Below are 18,125 nucleotides of genomic sequence, written 5' to 3'. Positions count from 1 at the left end.
GCACTTCCTGATTTTCAAAGAAGGTGTGAAGATGGCACGTATTTTATTTTGGGGAGTTCTATTGCTGCTTTCATTTGAAATACAAGGTAAACACTTATTTTTACACTCTGATTAATATTATATTTTTGTTAGTATTATTTTTTACACTAATATGTCAAAGTGATTCGTCTCCTTTGCTTTTTGGAATCTGGTTTTGTACTATAGCACTAAATTGTTTGTAAAAGACAAACAACAAATGACATATAATAAATAATTGTCAGGGTGGAAGAAAGTCAAATAAATACAGTGAAAAATGAATACCAGGCAAGAAAATCGGTATTGAAATTACAATAATTACATTGCAATAAGAATGCTTTTGACATATTAACAAATGAAAAATCAGACTGAATTTCAACATCGATGTTTCTGAACTATGAATAATGGTAACATGGGGCTGGTAAGTGCTGACTATCTGCTTGATTTCTTTGTGTCATTTTTCAATTATTTTCCCAAATCAATTTGGCTGAAGTTGAATTAAAATGTAGTTTTATCTGGCCCCTTCTTCACCAGAGAGGTGACGTTCCATGTCGCAGGCTAGTCTTGGTAGGGATCAGTCCACTTCTTCTTCAGTAACTCAACAAACCATGTAGTGCAAATAAACAAAATTCCTTTACATTTTTTTGATATTTGCGCTGAACCACTGTACTCCACTCAAAACCAGTAGAACACAAATTCACAAAAAGTTTTAAAGTGTCTGATATTAAATCGAAAACTGAAGCAGCCATGTTCACATGTTGTAAAAAGATAATATGTGTCTCTCTGTCACATAGGCGCGCACACACACACACACACACACACACACACACACACACACACACACACACACACACAGATGTCAGTTGCTGACATCTATCTATTTAAGTCTTTCCTCTTGTCAGTATCACTTCTCTCCCTCTGTCTGTGTTTCCACCCACAACATTCTGTCATGCATATGCATTTGTGAGCTAGAACTAGAATAAGCCACTTATTATATAATCATTTTGGAATAATTTGGACATCATTTGGCAGAACCCCTGTTCAACAAGTTTATTTTTAAATGCAATGTTTTCATTACAATTTTGATGAACAAAAGACTGTAAGAGGGAAATTTCCATGAGTGCCAGGTCAGGGTCATGTCACTCTTTTCTGTTTATACTTCCCCATTATAACTGGCTAATGCCCGCTTGTTCCACTTCTTTGGAACTACCGTACTCTCTGTACCCAGCTGAGTTCAGAAGAAATTACTAGCCTTGAGAGCAGGGAGGAAGGGGCCAGTGTAGAGACTGCTGTGTTGTAATCTACCAAATGTATATATTTTTAAATTATTCAAATTATACATTTCATTAAACATATATATTTTTTAATATATATTTCAAAGCCAGAAGTTAAAAGACAATACAATTGTGTCATGATTACCACAATCTGACATCATGGCACAAAGCTTTTTCTTTTTTTAACTGGACGCCAAAAAGAGGACAGTAAGCAGGAAACTGGAGCACCAGACCTGTGAGAACTGATAGCAGAGGGGACCCAGGAAGAGCGGTCAGGGGAGAAAGGCAGGACAGGAGCAGGGGTGACCCAGAGCTTTAAACCCATTTGCAAGTCTTCTCTTTAATGTTCCTATAATTTCCAGTGGTCATGTATTCTCAGATATGCTCTGATGAACTTAACTTCACATTGATAGTTGTATTTATTTACTACCTCTGAAAAAAAGGAAACATTAGCCCAATGCATTTCTGCAGCTTCATTGCTGTGAAATTATGGTAATCATGGCAAGTAGAATCATCTACAATATTAACTCGGCTACATGAGTACCACGTTTTTGTACTGCACTCCTGCAACAATGCTTTACAAACTGCTACAAGCACAAATGCAAACATCAGGCAGACAGACTATGGGTTTCTCTTTGGTCATCTGTGTACAAGCTTGACTGAACTTCCTCTTATAGTTAGTTTTACTGTAACAAAAACTAACAGACAAAATACTATTGCTGTATGAAGCAACAGTATATAGCAGTATGTCATAAAATGGGTGATCACATATGCTGAATGACTCCTTACAACAAAGTGAAATCAACAGAAACAGCATGATTACTGATCAAAGTTAAATGTGAAATGCTACATAATAATATATAATGCTGATATTATAATTGAGATGTGGTTAAGTGTGTGGTCACAGCTATGAGACTGCAAGTAGATGAAGGAGCACATATGAGACTCTGATAGCTGTGAGATAAACACCAATGTCTTCAGTGTCTTCACTTTCTAATTTAAATCTGTCAGCAGTCACTCACTAAATGGATGCTAAAATTATTCTACTGAGAAAAATATTTTTATTACCTCCTCTTTTTGAGTACACACATTTACGCTTTGAGAGTGACGTATGTTTTAGATGAACATTCAACTTAAAAAAAAAAAAAACAGAGTTAGAAGAACACACAAACAATTAATGGACACTATATAAGTGTCCATTCACTGCAGACATATGCAAGCAGTGGATGGTCTGCAATTTTAGATCCTAAATGAGAAAATGTGAACAATATTACAGTAATACAGTATAAAACTGTAGTAGCATAGAATGATGAATACCTACAGGAACAGTTTTACGGTTGACAGCAGTTTCCATTTCAAACATGTTGTGAAGTCATCACTAGTTTAGTTATCATTATCTGTTATTCATTTAGATTAGTTTGAGTACATATGTTGACAAAATGATAAAAAAGGGAGAACAATTTGATCTTCCTGGCCAATGTTACTTTGACATGTGGAGAGAAAGCAAAAGGATCAAAGTTTGGAATCAAAATGTGAAAGAAGAGTGAACTGAATGAACACAGCCTTTTCTGTTTTTCTTAAGAGACATGATGGATAGATTTTGCAATTCTACTAATATTTCAGTTTCATTAATCTTCATTTGATCTATTATAGGTATTTGTTGTATCTTACTAAAAAAGCCCAAAATGCACACACTTTTGGATGTCAGCAAGAGCTGAGACAAAAATAAGCAAATGATAAATGTAAGAAAACCATCAGCTCAGTAGCTGTGGGGCTTTTGTCTATTGAAGGAAATAACAGTTGAATCACCTCTTTAAATTTAGTCACAGCACTGTCAGATAAACTTCCAGTTTAATGGAAAAAAAAGTCCCCGGTGCTCGTTAGTTCATTTTTGTAAATGCAAATGATAAATAATAATTTTTTAAAAAGATAAGATAAAAGAGTGTTTCAAGAAATACTGTTTGATGTTCAAGCAGACACTTAGGGTCTGAAAGGCTAAGAGTAAGAATTTTAAATGTTTTATAACTTTATCTCAGTCTTCATTTCATTTTTCATGGTTGATTCCTTCCTTGATGATTTTTGGTTTGGCTGGATACATTCTGTACAGGTTTGAGGGTTGCAGCTTCCCTCTTCCTCTCATGGAAGGAAGCAGAAATCCTTCCTGAGACAAAAAAGTATCTGGTTAGTTTGGTTAGTTTCATAAATTTTGACAACTCTAGATATTAGAGGTGCACCATCCAAAGTTGGGTGGAAGCCATAATTTCTAATAGGATTTTCACGAGAAAGTCCACATTTTATTGTTGTAAATGTTTTGAAACCTAGACAACCAGTGACTGAAGGACGATGTGTGGCATAGCATGTGCTACATGTGATCGCAAGTCAGGTTGGGGAAGGGAGTAGGAAAAACCACAATCAAACATTTTGGCAGTTACACACAAATCTATATTAGTATGAGAGATCTTTCATGTAAAGGTGTTTTATTACAGCTGAATAAAATTTTAATTATAAACATATAAATATAAATAGATGATGTAACTATGTTGACAAAACAATAATAAAAATAATTCTGAAAAAGTATCTACTGTATTTAATTTAAGGAGTTCCAGTTGCATGTTAATAAGATGATTCTGACATCAGGTTTGTTGTTTTTCTTTTAGGGGTCCGACATGTGTTTCTCCTCCGTGGAAAGGACTTACACCTGGATGTAGGGAGATCTGTTGTACTAGACAAAAAAAATGATTTGTTCTGGAAAGTTAATATAACTAACAATATAGCTAAATGTGGTTTTAATAATGATCCAGTAGTGTTTGACAAATATGAAGGAAGGGCTGAGCTCTTCATGCAAAATTATGGGTTGTTATTAAAGAATGTGCAACACAGTGACAGTGGGGATTATACCGCATTCATGGTTAGCGATGAAGACCAAAAGGTAGCTGAATACAAGGTCATAGTCCAAGGTAGGTTTCTGTTTTCATTATCTTTTTGAAATGGTGATACAACATAGACTTGTTTTAAATCTCTTTATGCCTGTTACTCTTCAGATCCAGTTTCTCCAGTTGACCTGAAAGTGGACTTTGTGTCTGGCAGTTCAGACTCCTGTAACCTCACTGTGACCTGCAGCACAGTGGATTCTCAAATCAGCAGCATTTTCACATGTGATGCCCAAAACTGCTCTCAGGTGGTAGAAAACAATTTGAAAACCCCAGATTATTATTCGTCTTTAATTGTTTACCTGCGTGGAGACTTCATCATCTGTAATCACAGCAATAAAGTCAACTGGACAGACAGTAAGACTAAACCTTACTGTGAGACAAGGACAGGTAAGTTTAAATGCCATAAAGACATGAATGACTGATTTAAATCATAACCATTTAAAGAGTTTATGCAGCAGAACAAAGAAGTAAAACAAATTTTTGATCTTTAAAGACTTCATCGCTTTATATTGATCTGTTCATGTTTTTCTGTTGAAATAGAAGGTATTAAACTCTCAAAACACTAGAAAACACCAGTCTGTGTTTGTTTACCTTTCTTTGTATTGTATATCTTAATCCGTGTCTCAGTGTTGGTCATTTGCTGTTTTCTAGCCTGTGTCCCGTTTCCTGTGCTAAATGTTCAGTTTTGCTCCCCTTGTCTCATTCATCTGTGATTAGTGTCAGCTGAGTGTCCCTCTGTTCCTTGTTTCAGTCTCTCTCACTCACCGTGTGTCCTGTGTTCCATTCTAGTTTGTAAATTCCTGGTTTCTGTCCAGTCATTCTCACCACAGACATGCTGTTAACCAAGGTGAAGATCTAAAAAGGATTTGCAGCTTTCCATTAACAGTCATAGAAGTGTATGAAAATTTCTAAATCTAATCACCTTTGGTTGGTGATTTTTGATTGGTAGTCAAAAACCTTTTGAGATTTAACACAAAGTGTTTGTGCTTCTGGTGTGATGATTCTGCCATTACAGAAATAACTGCAGATTTAAAATGACAGATTCGCGTCAGATTGTTTGTGATGTAATATTTTGTTTTCTTTACAGTTTCAAGCGCAAACATAATAATCGCAGCTGCTAGTGGCCTCTGTGGTTTCGTTTTCATCATTGTCATCATTTGCATTGTCGTAAAACGTGAGTCCCAATTTGTTTTTTCAGCAAAAACAGTCAAATAAGAATTGTTGCTACTTTAAGTACACTGAAATCTAATATAATATGTAAGTATGCACTTAATAGGGCGATTGTGGCTCAAGAGTTGGGAGTTCGCCTTGTAATCGGAAGGTTGCCGGTTTGAGCCCCGGCTTGAATCGTCTCGGTCGTTGTGTCCTTGGGCAAGACACTTCACCAGCGCCAGTGTTCGGCAGCCTTGGCTCTGCCAGTGTGCCCCAGGGTGGCTGTGGCTACAATGTAGCCTCCCATCACCAGTGTGTGAATGGGTGGATGACTGGATGTGTAAAGCGCTTTAGGGTCCTTAGGGACTAGTAAAGCACTATACAAATACAGGCCATTGACCATTTTAATATACATAAAAATACTCCATGAAAACAGTAAGGTGTTTTAAATGTGAATGTAATTTTCCTTCAGAATGTCTGTTTAAGTTAACCTCACCTCTTCAAAAAGTGTTCAATTAGGTGACGCATTGGTTCTCAAATTTCCCCCAATTTCCCACTTATGAACAAATGAGCAAAGATTAGCAATCAAATCAGCTGTAAGGTTTAAAATCTATGTATCCAAATTATCCTGTCTAGATTACTTTCATGAATGAATTGTCTTCAAAGCTTCGTGGATCCTCACAGCAAAAATGAGTCTAAAAAATGGTGTCCCTCAGTAAGGCAATATAGGCTGGAGGAGATAAAATTAGAAATAAAGCACCGAGTTGCTGCTACATTTGAACTAAAACATACAACTGCTTTAAAATGTTAGGTAAGTAATGCACATTCACAGGCAGTGCTGGGGAGACTACTTTTAAAATGTATTCCACTATAGATTACAGAATACATGGCCAAAAATGTATTTTGTAACGTATTCTGTTAAGTTACTCAATGAGAGTAACGTATTTTGGAATACTTTGGATTACTTGATATATTATCATGCTTTTTATAACTACATGAATGTAGCAGCAAATAACCATGTGCAGTTCTGAAAGCAATGCCAACTAGATTTTTAAATCTTAATATAAAATGAGTAGCAGTAGGGTGGACATTAGGTAAGGCTGCACTTTTTGCAGTGGTCTTGTATAGAAAACTATTTCTGTATCAGTAATATGTTTTCTTTCTGTCTGCTTTCAGAACTGCACCTGATTATTTGCAGCTAGCAGGTTGCAATGCAGCCTTCATTAATAGTCTTTTGATGCTGAGAGTAGCTTGGCTGATAGCAAACAGAGTCAGATTTTGCCCATCCCTTTCTTCTTTAAATGTGAAGTGAAATTTCCAAATAAGAAATGCATTCCTGCCCGTGCACTGCTGGCTCTGTTTTACTGGCTTCAGGTCCACCGTGTAACTGACGCCACCAACATTAACAAGACGCTTTCATTAGAGCCTCTTATTTATGTTTTGTTTGGATTTCCTGCAATGTGTGGATTTACCAAGATTAGAGAGGGGATAGCCTAACATATGAAATGGGAAAAGACCGCAGTGTAATCCATTTATTTCAACAAAGTAACTGTATTCTAATAAGCGGTAGCTGCAATGGAATACAGTTACTCATATTTTGTATTTTAAATATAATACGCCGGTACATGTATTCTGTTACTCCCCAACACTGTTCACAGGAGGGGAAAACTGTAATTGGACTGAATTGTAGGGTTGAATTTAATCCCAGTCGGATAAGAAATTTAAATTTGGCTGAGAGGAAAACCACCACAAAAACACACATATACACATAAAACAACAAAAAAACAGACACAACTGAAATCTAATAATGTGACCCGTTACCTAAATATTTGGTACCGGCTAAAGAATGAGCAGTTAAAAGCTCTGATTTTTAGTGTATTTTTTCCTAGATGTGAAGCCACTTTGCCACTTTTGTTGCTACTGTTTTTTTTTTAAACATTCACATTACTCTGTGAAGTGCAGCATTCAAGCAAACTCTGCTTGGACAAATATGTAGCAGAAAATATTTTGTGCCCTAAAACCCAACTGGGATAAAGATTTGAATATAACATTATCTGTATCTCACCTGGTTTCCAGTTGTTGTGTGTTGTGGAGCTGTCTGAGCTCCACCCACATCATCAGAGCATTGGATTGGATACAAGTACTGCATGAAACAAGTTTTGACCAGTAATTAATTAAAACTACTCTTTAAAAAAACAAACAACAAAACACTCCTGCAGACAGCTCCTTTTTTTCGCTGTCCTGCATCTGTGTTTAGCGATGCAGCGTCTGCAGTTTTCTCAAGAAAAAAAAAATACTGCTAATCCCACCTGGTTAAATAGCATTAAATAGTTTAAATATTTTTAAAGAATTAATTGTTGGTTGTTAATTGCTGCCTTCTATTAACATATCCGAGACATAACTGTGGAAAAAGAAGGGAGCACAGTTACTACAGGCTCTTAACCAGTTTGTTGTTTGTGACTACAGTAATATATTAAGTAATGAGTAATATTATAATACATGAAAACCCACTAAATCTCATCTCTTCACCAATATTATAGGAGAGATACATGACATTAAGACTTTTGCATCTAGAATAGCACCAAGCACTAACAGTAAATATATTTTCTAAGGATGAAAGTTATTTTTAAAAAAATGGAAATTCATTTTGACCAATAAAGATCGATGATTTTATTTATTTATTTACAGACTGATCAGTTCACTGTATGATAACAGGACAGTGGTGTATTAGTTCTCTGTAGCTAACATGAACTGATCTGGAGTCATTGTTATTTCCAGCGAGGAATTTAGACGTTCCGGTGGAAGATATGTGCTGTAAGTAAATCTGTATTTTCTGTGACTGGCTTGCAGGTAAACGAAGGAACCAGGAAAATCATCTGTATGAGGCTGCTCAAGTAAGTGAACACTTTTTCTTAAAAGAAAAAAAGAAAGAAAATGTCTGATTCAGCTTTATTTTAAATTCACTTCAAATTCAGAATAGTTTAATGAGTCTACGTATGAGCTAACACACTAGTTTTATGCGCCTGCCCAAAATCAAATTCCATCTTCTTTCTTCACTGCTCCACCCAGTTTGTTTGTTTTTTAACAAAACACTTTTGATTTGTTTCTAGGAATATCCTCCAGGTCAAAATCGAAATGAGAATGTTCCAGGAGATGCCTCAAGTCTTTCCCCAACATCTACTTATGCCCTCGTGGAGTTTCACCCTAAAACAGAATCCACAAAGTCCAAAAAAATTCCACAGCCAGAGACGGTGTATGCTCAAGTTACCAGAGCTACCAGGCCCAGAGTCACTGCCCAACAAACAGAGCTGGAGAACATCAGTAGTATAAATTCACAAGGCTAAACACATATGAACTCTGAACACTTGAACTCTGCTTTTCTTTTTTCTAAAATGTTGGCACAGAGGGCATGTTGGATCAAATTTATCACCTGTTTAAAACACAAATGAACTGAATATTTTCTTAATGTTTTCAAACATTATCCTTTTTTGTAGTAATATTTTTGTGTTTTAGATGGTGATGGCTTACTGTGAAGTACAATATTTTGTTTTTAGAGCTATATGCTTGAATCTCTTTTTCTTTTTCTTGCTTTTTGAAGTCTTCCTGAATAATGTAGTGCACATAATCTTTATCAATAATTATTGTTATTTTTTATATGTGTTGCAGACTATAAATAATACTTAAAGTTAATACATTTCAAGTTTTCTTTTTATAGATCTAAACCAGGGGTGTGAAATATAAGACTCCAATCCAGCCCACTGGGAGCATAAATTTTGGACTGTCGAATATATTTCAGTTGTTTTGCCTTGGCGTTATATAAACTAAAATGAATTGGTTTGGCACACTTATCAAAGTGGGCTGGATGTGGCCAACACTGTAAGATGTGTTCAAAATCCCCGATCTAAACTTCATGGAGAAATGTATTAAATCAATTTCTCATTTGGAAGACTTTATTAGTTAACAGCCACCTTAAGTTTGTTGTGGAACAGCTGCAACAGAAAAACTTTCTTTGTAGTTTATATTTATTACAGAAAGCAAGGCATGGGAAGCAAAACAAGAATGAAGTCTGGAGGTATACAGAGAAATCTTAAACATTTTTCTACTGGAATTTTCCAAAATTAAATTCTAAATAAGTGTATAAAATAAGAATCTGTCCGGTTGTTTTGACCAAATGTCACATGTCTAATGGAGTTTCCCCATATTTACCCTCAACCACTGCCAGTCAGTACATTTGGTTTCTTGATAAAGATGACATGTCCAAAAGATCAGATCTCTTCCTTTTTTACGACTCAGACTGAATGCCTTTGTCCTCAAAGGTCATAGTGAATTACACACATACACCCAAAGCTAAAAGTATATAAGACAGAACAAAGGTTTTCATTGCCTTCATGTTTTGTTTTGTTTTTTTAATTTAGCTGTTGTACCAGGGAACTAAATTGTTTTCGTAAAAGTCAAATGTAAAGTAGACATTAACAAAAACATGTTTTGCTTTTGAAGAGGTTTTACAAGAACAAATTATGAGAAATGTTTCAATTAATTTATCTGGAAAAATATTTTGAAAGCAAATATTTTGGAACTGATTAGTGGTGAAAATACTGTGTTCATCATTTCAAGATAATGTTTTTTATTGTCGAATATATTGGAATTACATGTTTGGCCTTTAACCAGCCAAACTGAGATATATTACAATACTGATGAAGTGTGAGTTTCTCTTTATTTCTCTTGTCTAAGAATATACTTGTACCAAAAAAAGACAAGAAAAACTCATCTTATTTAAAGGATTTCTGTCATTGTCTGCTGTGAAGTTAGAACTTCATATTTTCATAAACATTTCAAGTCTTTTTCCTGATGGGCTTTTTGATTTTCAAGAATCAGATCTAAAAATGGAACCGTTGTTTTCTGCAAACACAGAGTCTGTTGCTGATTCCTTCTACTAAGTTTCTTTCACTCTCTTTATGTCTGTTTCCTCCGCCTCCTCAAGAACAAAAATCACTCTATTCAGCAACCCTCCTCTGGCACTCTCTGATTAATGGACAAAGTTAGAACTGCGGCTGGTATTTATCGACTCGTTGTGAGAGAGGGCAACCTTGACCCAATAAATTATCACAGATATATTGTTATAAAACTTCAAGCAGAATCATGTGCAATAATGAAAGTTAGGGGAGTAACAAGTATTTGTACTGCACTCTACACACAGGCACAACAGCAAGCACAAAGTGAAACGTCAAACAGAGAGATGTGTAGGTGTATTTAAACCCAACTTTATGCAGACAGGAAGTCTCTGCTTGACTGAACTTCCTTTAAAGACAGATTGTAAAACGTAAATGCAACACACCCAAAACAGTACATGCAGTATATCATAACATTGGTTGTTACATCTACATGCTAACTCCTTACAACTGAAGGAGATGAATAAAAGATTATTACTATTGTTCAGAAAGTAAATATTAAATGCATATATCACATTTATCACATTTCACGCAAAGTTTAGTTTGTGGCTGTTAAGAACTACAGTACACCCCAATGAAGTTGTGGTTCAGAGTTCGCTGTTTCAGTCCTTTCCCTGATCATGTACACACAGACACACAAAATCCAGACATTAGAACAGTCTCTTTTACTACTCATTTAACATACTGATCAAAAGGCAAACAGTTGTCCTTTCTATTTTCCCTGGTAAATTTCAAGTTTCTATCCACTGAGTTGATGTGAACAGCGAAGGCTTCTACTTCTTGGGTTTTGGTTTTAACCCAGGTTTCATCCACATCTGTACCGGTGGCTAGGTGCTGTCACTGTGAAAGAGCCCAAAGATTTACTTTCACTTCCTCCGTGTCAAGGCTACTTACAATGACACTTTTGTCAGTGAAAACCCTTGTTGTATTTAAAATAAGTGGTGTAAAGGCAGAGTCCTAACAGCAAATCTGATTGGAGGGAAAACATCCTTGCGCCGATAGTGGCGCGGTGCTAGGAAATGTTGTAGGTGGCTGAGTTTATACTGCTAATGATGAGTCTGAGTGGGACTCCTTCTTTGTGGATCTTTATAAGTCCGTATACACCGGCTATAGCATCCCCTGGGTACAGATGGTTATACTTAGAGCAGTCAATGGCTTTCCTATGCAAGTTAATGCTTGTGGGGTCTCATAGGTATTGTCACTGAGGAGTGTAGTAATCGTGGGAAGATAATCAGCTGAGCTGAATACAACAGTGCACCTCCCTTTGTCTGCTGGTAATATGTTAATGTTTTGGTATTTGCTCGGGGAGGTGATGGCCTTCATTTCTTGCATTGTGAAATTGCACAGAGGAATTCAATCACTTGGTAATCTTGTTGGACAGGTGGGCAGACCAGCTCAAAAGTAACACACTGCCCTCTTCTGGTGAGGTTTAAGAAACATATTTGTCTCAGAAGCAAATCCTCAAACATTTTCATGATGGGTTTAACTAATAAATAATCATGAATGTTTTCTTGTCTTTAAATGTACTGTATGATGTTGGCTTGAGTGCATTGTTACATTTCTTATGCACAACTTTGTGTTTTCATTGTATAAGATAAAGAAACAGGGATTTATTTTTTAACCAAAGCTGCTACAAGTGAAAAAACAAACAAGTATTCTACATAAGACTGAGCTTTATATACATTAGAAAGGTTTATTTTTTCTTCTTTTTCTTCTCCATGAGGTGCACACTGATGACAGCAAACACCATGATAATCAGACCGACAGAGAGCACGACTGTCTTCACCACACAGACGGAGATCCCATCTGAACCTGCAACACAGGAAAACAGACAGATTTCTTACAAAATTAAAACAGCATATCCAAACAGCTAATCCAAACGTTGAACAACAACAGAGCCCAAGTTCTAAACCACTAATTTCTCTAAAAAATGTGAATAGCACTTTGTGAACTTTGTAACTGACCAAACTTTTTATTTCCAAATACAGGAAATGTATAGCAAAGTTTCAGTGACTGAGCTTGTGCAATAGCAGATTTGACAACAGATAAGTTACTCAGACCAACAACAATTATTGTGAGATGTTACATTTTTGTTTTGACTTCAATAATAATCTCACCAGAAGAGATATCTTTTTGTTCATCAAAAGTAAGTTGTTAGTCCAACACATTTGGTGGGGGGACAATTTACTGATGGTCTTACCTGATTTTCTTTCACAGTACAGCTTGATCACCTTCTTGTTCGCTCTCCAGCTCACTTTGTTGCTATGGTTACAAAAGATGGTATCTTGCTGCAAGTAAACAATCAGAGAAGAAAAATATTTTGAGACGTTTAAGCTCTTTTCTTCCACTTGCAGGCAGTTTTGGGCATCACATCTAAAAATGCTGCTGATGTTAAACTCCACTGTGCTGCAGGTCACAGTGAGGTTACAGGAGTCTGAACTGCTGGAAAGATGGTCCACTGTCAGCTCAGCACGAGATACTGGATCTGGGGAATAAAAAAAACTGTGAATGGATGTTTCTGATGTATCAACATTTAAAAATTATACTGGCAAGAGAAACGTACCTTGGACTATGACCTTGTATTCAGCTATACTTTGCTCTTGTTCTCCAACCACAACTGCAGTATAATCTCCACTGTCGCTGTGTTTTACATTCTTTAATACCAAAGAGAAATTTCGTCCAAAGACCTCAGCTCTTCCTTCATAACTGTCAAACAATGTTGCCTCTTTATTATAACTAATTTTACCAACATAATTAGTAATATTATACTTCCAGAAAAAGTCAGTCTTTTTGTCAAGTACAACAGATTTCTTTACATCTAGGTGTAAATCACTTCCATGAAGGAGAAACACGTTTTGGAGGCCTAAAAGAACAGAAAAACAAAAATGTGGTCAGAATCATGTCATGTTCACCTGTGATTTATTACTTTTATGGGTTTGAAATAATACATGCACAATGTATGTATGAATTTAGAATACACAAAAGTTAACCTTTTTGAATGAAACCATGAACAAAAATGACTTTTTAATCATATTTAAATTTTGAGATGTGTCAGAATATAAAGATCTTTTTCTCCATTCTGTCACATTTAAAAGTGCTGCTTTGTGATTTGAGAGTCTTGAGAATTCATTAGTTTTTATTAGTAATATTATATCAGTTGATATATTCTACCACACCATTTATCTTCGATGAGTTCTGAAACTTTGATCCATTGAGCAGTCCCATAGCCTAATGAGAGGTGTTTAAATCACTTTTGTATAATCTGTGCTATATTGGTTCCAGCTCCAACAGTGTAAAATGACAGAGTCATACAGTATATTTTCATTATGACCAAATTAATATAAATTATTTTTGTTTGTGCTATGGTAACTATAGTAGGGCTTGTCTTTGTGGCGTTAACAGGATACGTTTCTGAAGGTTTTGTGAATAAAACCTACTCCAGTAGAGAATCTATAATCTATATTGCGTCGCACCAGGAGAATACGGAAAATTACATTTTTAGAATGAGTGAAAACACAGCATTTCACCAGGATTTCAAACTAAAACTTAGAACATAAGGAGCTCGAGAGCAGGTGACCATAGTGAACATATCCAGGAACAAATACAACCACCTTTTCAAACTGAAAATTCTGAGTCACCTCACTGACCTATTAATCTTGCTTCATAGCACACTACTTTGGCATTATTGTTGGCAGTAACAGGTAAGAACCTTTACTTCCATTAACTACTTTAACAAACTGTCTTCAGACTCCGAAAGAAGCACATCGAATGAAATCACGATGTACTTTAAGACTTTAATGTTAAACAAAGCCACTCGTGCTACTAACCTCTTCTTCCATACTGCTCTAATAGAATGGTACACGATTACAGATGACACATATTCATTACTAATCAAAAAATAACAACTACTATAAAATAAAAGGTTTGCTCTTTTCCTGTTTGCCACTGTTGTTCCTGGTGTTCAGTTTGCTGATCACAATAAAACAAAACGTAACAGGAAATAACACACCAGCAACAAAACACGTCTCATTGCTTTTTGTGCAAATGATCAGGCAGATTTCTTTTCATACCTTGTGCCTCAGTGCAGAACAGGAGCGCCAGTACCACCAAGAAAAACATTGTATAGTCTTAAGCTTAATGCAACAACATCAAAGCCATCAGTGTGTTACTTCTGTTTACAGCAATGATGGAACCCACAAAGCCCACCTCTTTTCACAACTTTGTTTCCTTGTCACAGACTGTCAGCGCAAAAACAAACACAAAAACATCTCCTCTATAATTTCCTCTCAGAGCCCTTTGGCACCAGTTAATAATTGTTGGAAAGAACTGAAATCATTGTTAAGGAAACAGTTTTAAATGTAAGTGCACAAAAAAGTACTAGTACTTCAATATGCATCTAAAAGGGCATGTTTTTCACAGGAAAAGCTGAGTCTCGCCTCGCTAACACACAAAACAGCAGGAAAAGTTCATGCAGAAGTGATATCTTCTGTTGTCAATTTTAATGTGTTGGCCTTACTTTGAATAAGAATTCAAACAGATTGTCTTAAAAAAAAACATTTAAAAAGAAGTGTAGTAGTAAAGTGTATCCTATACTATCGAAGAATTTAGTGTATGAGCTTTAAACTTGAGAATAGGTTAAAGAAAAAACTGTACTGAGTACTTAATATTTTGCATCAGATGTACTATTGACCTGTAGAGTACCCAGAATTACTATTTTAAACACCTGATGTTGTGGTTGAGTTGGCGAGGAAATGGAAAAAAAGGATTTTCATCAGCGTCAAAGTGATTCTGGAAACTGCCAGAGGGGAAAGTGGTACTTTGGTGGTGCATAGTGTGGATGGTGTGCTGTCAACATCGAGCGGTGGAAGGTTACTAGGAGGATCCCGCTGAGGAAGCAGAGGTGGTTGGCTTCTTCCTTAGAGACTGGGTGAGGGGTTTGGTAGTTTGGGAGGTACTCAGTGTATAGCTCCTACTCCTCCACACCTAGGGAGCCAACTGAGTAGTTCAAGCATCTGACTAGAAAGCCCTGTGTGCAACTCCTGTGCTAGGTGTTCTGGGGATGCTCAGGCCCAGGGGAAGAGAGCAGGGCTGCAACGATTCGTCTCCATAATCAATGACATCAACTATAAAAACTCGTCGATGCGTCATATTGTAAAACCACGTAATAAATGCGCCTTTCTAACTGCAATACACTACAGGAAGCTATGGGGGCAGTACCGCCTAATAACGTCTGCCAAAACTGCACTCGAGGAAGAACGTACTCGAACGGCAAAACAGGAGGACGGAAAAAAATGGAGGCGGGGAATTTAAAATATGTGAAAGCATTTCACAGAAAACTCACAAAATTAAAAGCAGACTGTGCAAAGCGGAGCTTTACTTCCACCACAGCATTACTCCAGTGCACGAGCACTAAAAAGCACCGACACCCTTGAGCTGTGACGTAAGTTTAATTGGCATTAAGCACTTTATTTTTATTTATTTTAGTCATTGTTAGTTTCCTATTTTCACATTATTATTATTGTTGTTTAAATACTACTAGCATTTTAATTTATATTACCTAATATTTTGAATAATTTAATTTTTTAGCCTGATGGTAATGTTAAAATTACATTTGAATATTTTCAAATTCATGTTTCCTGGGTCATAATTTTAATTTGCTGTGGGATGAGACAACAGGGTGATTCACAGGTGGGAAGACTTGAGCAGGTGAGGTACTTTAGCCTAGAACAGGAGGTTTGCCCACAGGAATCAGAGATAATAGTTATTGAAATAATCATTGACTAATTAAAGAAAAATCAGGCAGATTAGTTGAAAATCAAAATAATCATTAGTTGCAGTGGAGAGATTCCCTCTGTCTACTAGCCCTGGGAATACCAAGGTGTTCCCTTAGATGAGCTAGATGTGGGGGGTCTCGGCTTAGGAAGCTGTCCCTCAGGCATAAATTACCTTGATTTCAACTTGATAAGAAAAACATAAACATAAAGGTTGCTTTACCCATTAATGTTTATTTGTTCTGCAGCACTTGCCTCTAAAGGTCCTGAATGCTATTTGGACTAATATTGATTAATACTCATATATACGCCTTTATTGTTTCACAAGGGGTTAAAAACAGAATATCCACATTTTAGACTTGAATTGCAGATTTTATTACAGCAAGTATAAGTATACTTATAATCAAATCACATCAATTCTACTCATTTAATTAACCCACTCTGAGCTAATGCTGGTTTTTTCTTATCTTTGGGGTGAGAGAGGTTGGTGGTGAGATAGACAGTTCCAGCACCGTAGATGTGTTCCACCTCAGTGTTCTGTGTTAATGGAAATATTTAGGAAAGCAGGATTCCTCAAAGTTATAATTCACAGGGCAAACCTTGGTCTTGGGACTCTGCGGTCCACCTGGTAAATGATGGAAGTCCAAACCTTCTCAGAATTATAATTCAACATGTGAATGATGACGATGATGAGCAGAAATAGAGCCAAATCCAAGTCTGCAATTTCAGTCCACTGGCCAATCTCCCACTGGGGACTCTGCTAGAATTTTCAGCTGTGAACTTCTGGAATCCCTTTGAACTGCGAGATGAGCAGTTCAAAGGGTTGAACTGCTGCAGACTGACCCAGTAGACCTCCAGGCAATTTATGCTTTATCAAGTGCCCAATCGCCCCACCTATCTCTCTCTAATATCTAGCCAACCAATCAGATGTTTACACAAGTTTCACTGATCTTCAGCCAGACCTCAATATTCTTTCCATTTATGACCTTTCACCCACTTTAACTAAGGCGATGGCCATTTCATTTCATGCCTTCATTCAGTTGAGATTTCATTAGCACATTCACTTCACATAATTCCTTTTAATACAGATACTTGTCTCTTTAAAACTTTTGCGTTTGTCATTCATATTCATTAAATACAATATATACAATACAATCCCCCTTTTCACTAAATCATACACTTTAAAAGTCAGACATTCAGTGTTCTTAGCATGCTCTCATTCACACACTCACACTCATATCTCTCAAGGCTGTTTCTACAGCTAGGCCTGAGTTAGGCCTGTCTCTAAAATCATTATTCTCTTTTCTTACTTTTCCTTATTCATCATTTTAGCCTCAAACATCTTTAAATTTACAGATTATGTTCTGATCAGTATTGCGCATAATTAACTATCAGCAAAATCACATATGAATAATAATTCTGTGTTTAACCTTTACAACATTTAACTCTATTTTTCTTGTTTAAAAGTATAATGATGGGTTGGTGACATAGTTCTTATCCTCTTAAACTCAGACATGAATAAACAGGTCGATGATGGATTCGCGTTCACACACACAAACATTAGAATTTGCATTTTTACTACTCAGACTGCATCTCTCTGCTAACATTTAGATCAAACTTCAATCTTTGATCTTAAACCTTATCGATGATCTACTTACTATCAGAATGGGGAAAAGTCTGTCTAGCACTGTAACCATTTCAACACATAAGCCTCATATGGCTCTCTTCCACAGCATCCTGTCTTCCTTCTCTCACCCCAAAGGGTCGTGGCAGATGGCCGCCCCTCCCTGAGCCTGGTTCTGCTGGAGGTTTCATCCCGTTAAAAGGGAGTTTTTCCTTCCCTCTGTTGCCAAAGTGCTTGCTTGTAGGGGGTCATAATTGTTGGGGTTTTTTCTGTATGTATTATTGTAGGATGTACCTTACAATATGAAACGCCTTGAGGCGACTGCTGTTGTGATTTGGCGCCATATAAATAAAATTCAACTGAACTGAAGGCTGGGTATCAGGTCCTTTTACCACCTCAGCTGTGAT

General features: G+C 36.4%; 2 protein-coding genes across 4 annotated transcripts; one reads left to right on the top strand and one right to left on the bottom strand.

The window, feature by feature from the left end:
- Positions 1–9,934, top strand: LOC102798728 (uncharacterized). Its single transcript, XM_006792367.3, has 6 exons — positions 1–86; positions 3,947–4,246; positions 4,331–4,609; positions 5,310–5,396; positions 8,225–8,268; positions 8,485–9,934. The coding sequence occupies exons 1-6, from the start codon at positions 32–34 to the stop codon at positions 8,716–8,718; spliced, it is 999 nt and encodes a 332-aa protein (XP_006792430.2). The 5' UTR covers positions 1–31; the 3' UTR covers positions 8,719–9,934.
- A 2,082-nt stretch (positions 9,935–12,016) lies between these two features.
- Positions 12,017–14,442, bottom strand: LOC148097692 (CD48 antigen-like). 3 transcript variants are annotated; one of them, XM_087831807.1, is made up of 4 exons: positions 14,394–14,442; positions 12,887–13,186; positions 12,524–12,808; positions 12,017–12,135 (listed from the first exon to the last, which is right to left on the bottom strand). In XM_087831807.1, the coding sequence occupies exons 1-4, from the start codon at positions 14,440–14,442 to the stop codon at positions 12,017–12,019; spliced, it is 753 nt and encodes a 250-aa protein (XP_087687933.1). The 3 variants fall into 3 exon arrangements, with proteins under 3 accessions (XP_087687933.1, XP_087687934.1, XP_087687932.1); XM_087831808.1 differs by having other exon boundaries at positions 12,017–12,129; XM_087831806.1 differs by lacking the exon at positions 12,017–12,135 and having other exon boundaries at positions 12,393–12,808.
- Between the last annotated feature and the right edge of the window lie 3,683 nt (positions 14,443–18,125).

Source organism: Neolamprologus brichardi, chromosome 18 (assembly GCF_056152115.1).
Source record: "Neolamprologus brichardi isolate AB-2024 chromosome 18, ASM5615211v1, whole genome shotgun sequence".
Taxonomy (NCBI): domain Eukaryota; kingdom Metazoa; phylum Chordata; class Actinopteri; order Cichliformes; family Cichlidae; genus Neolamprologus; species Neolamprologus brichardi.
The sequence above is the reverse complement of the archived record's forward strand: the minus strand, read 5'-3'. Positions and strand labels throughout refer to the sequence as shown.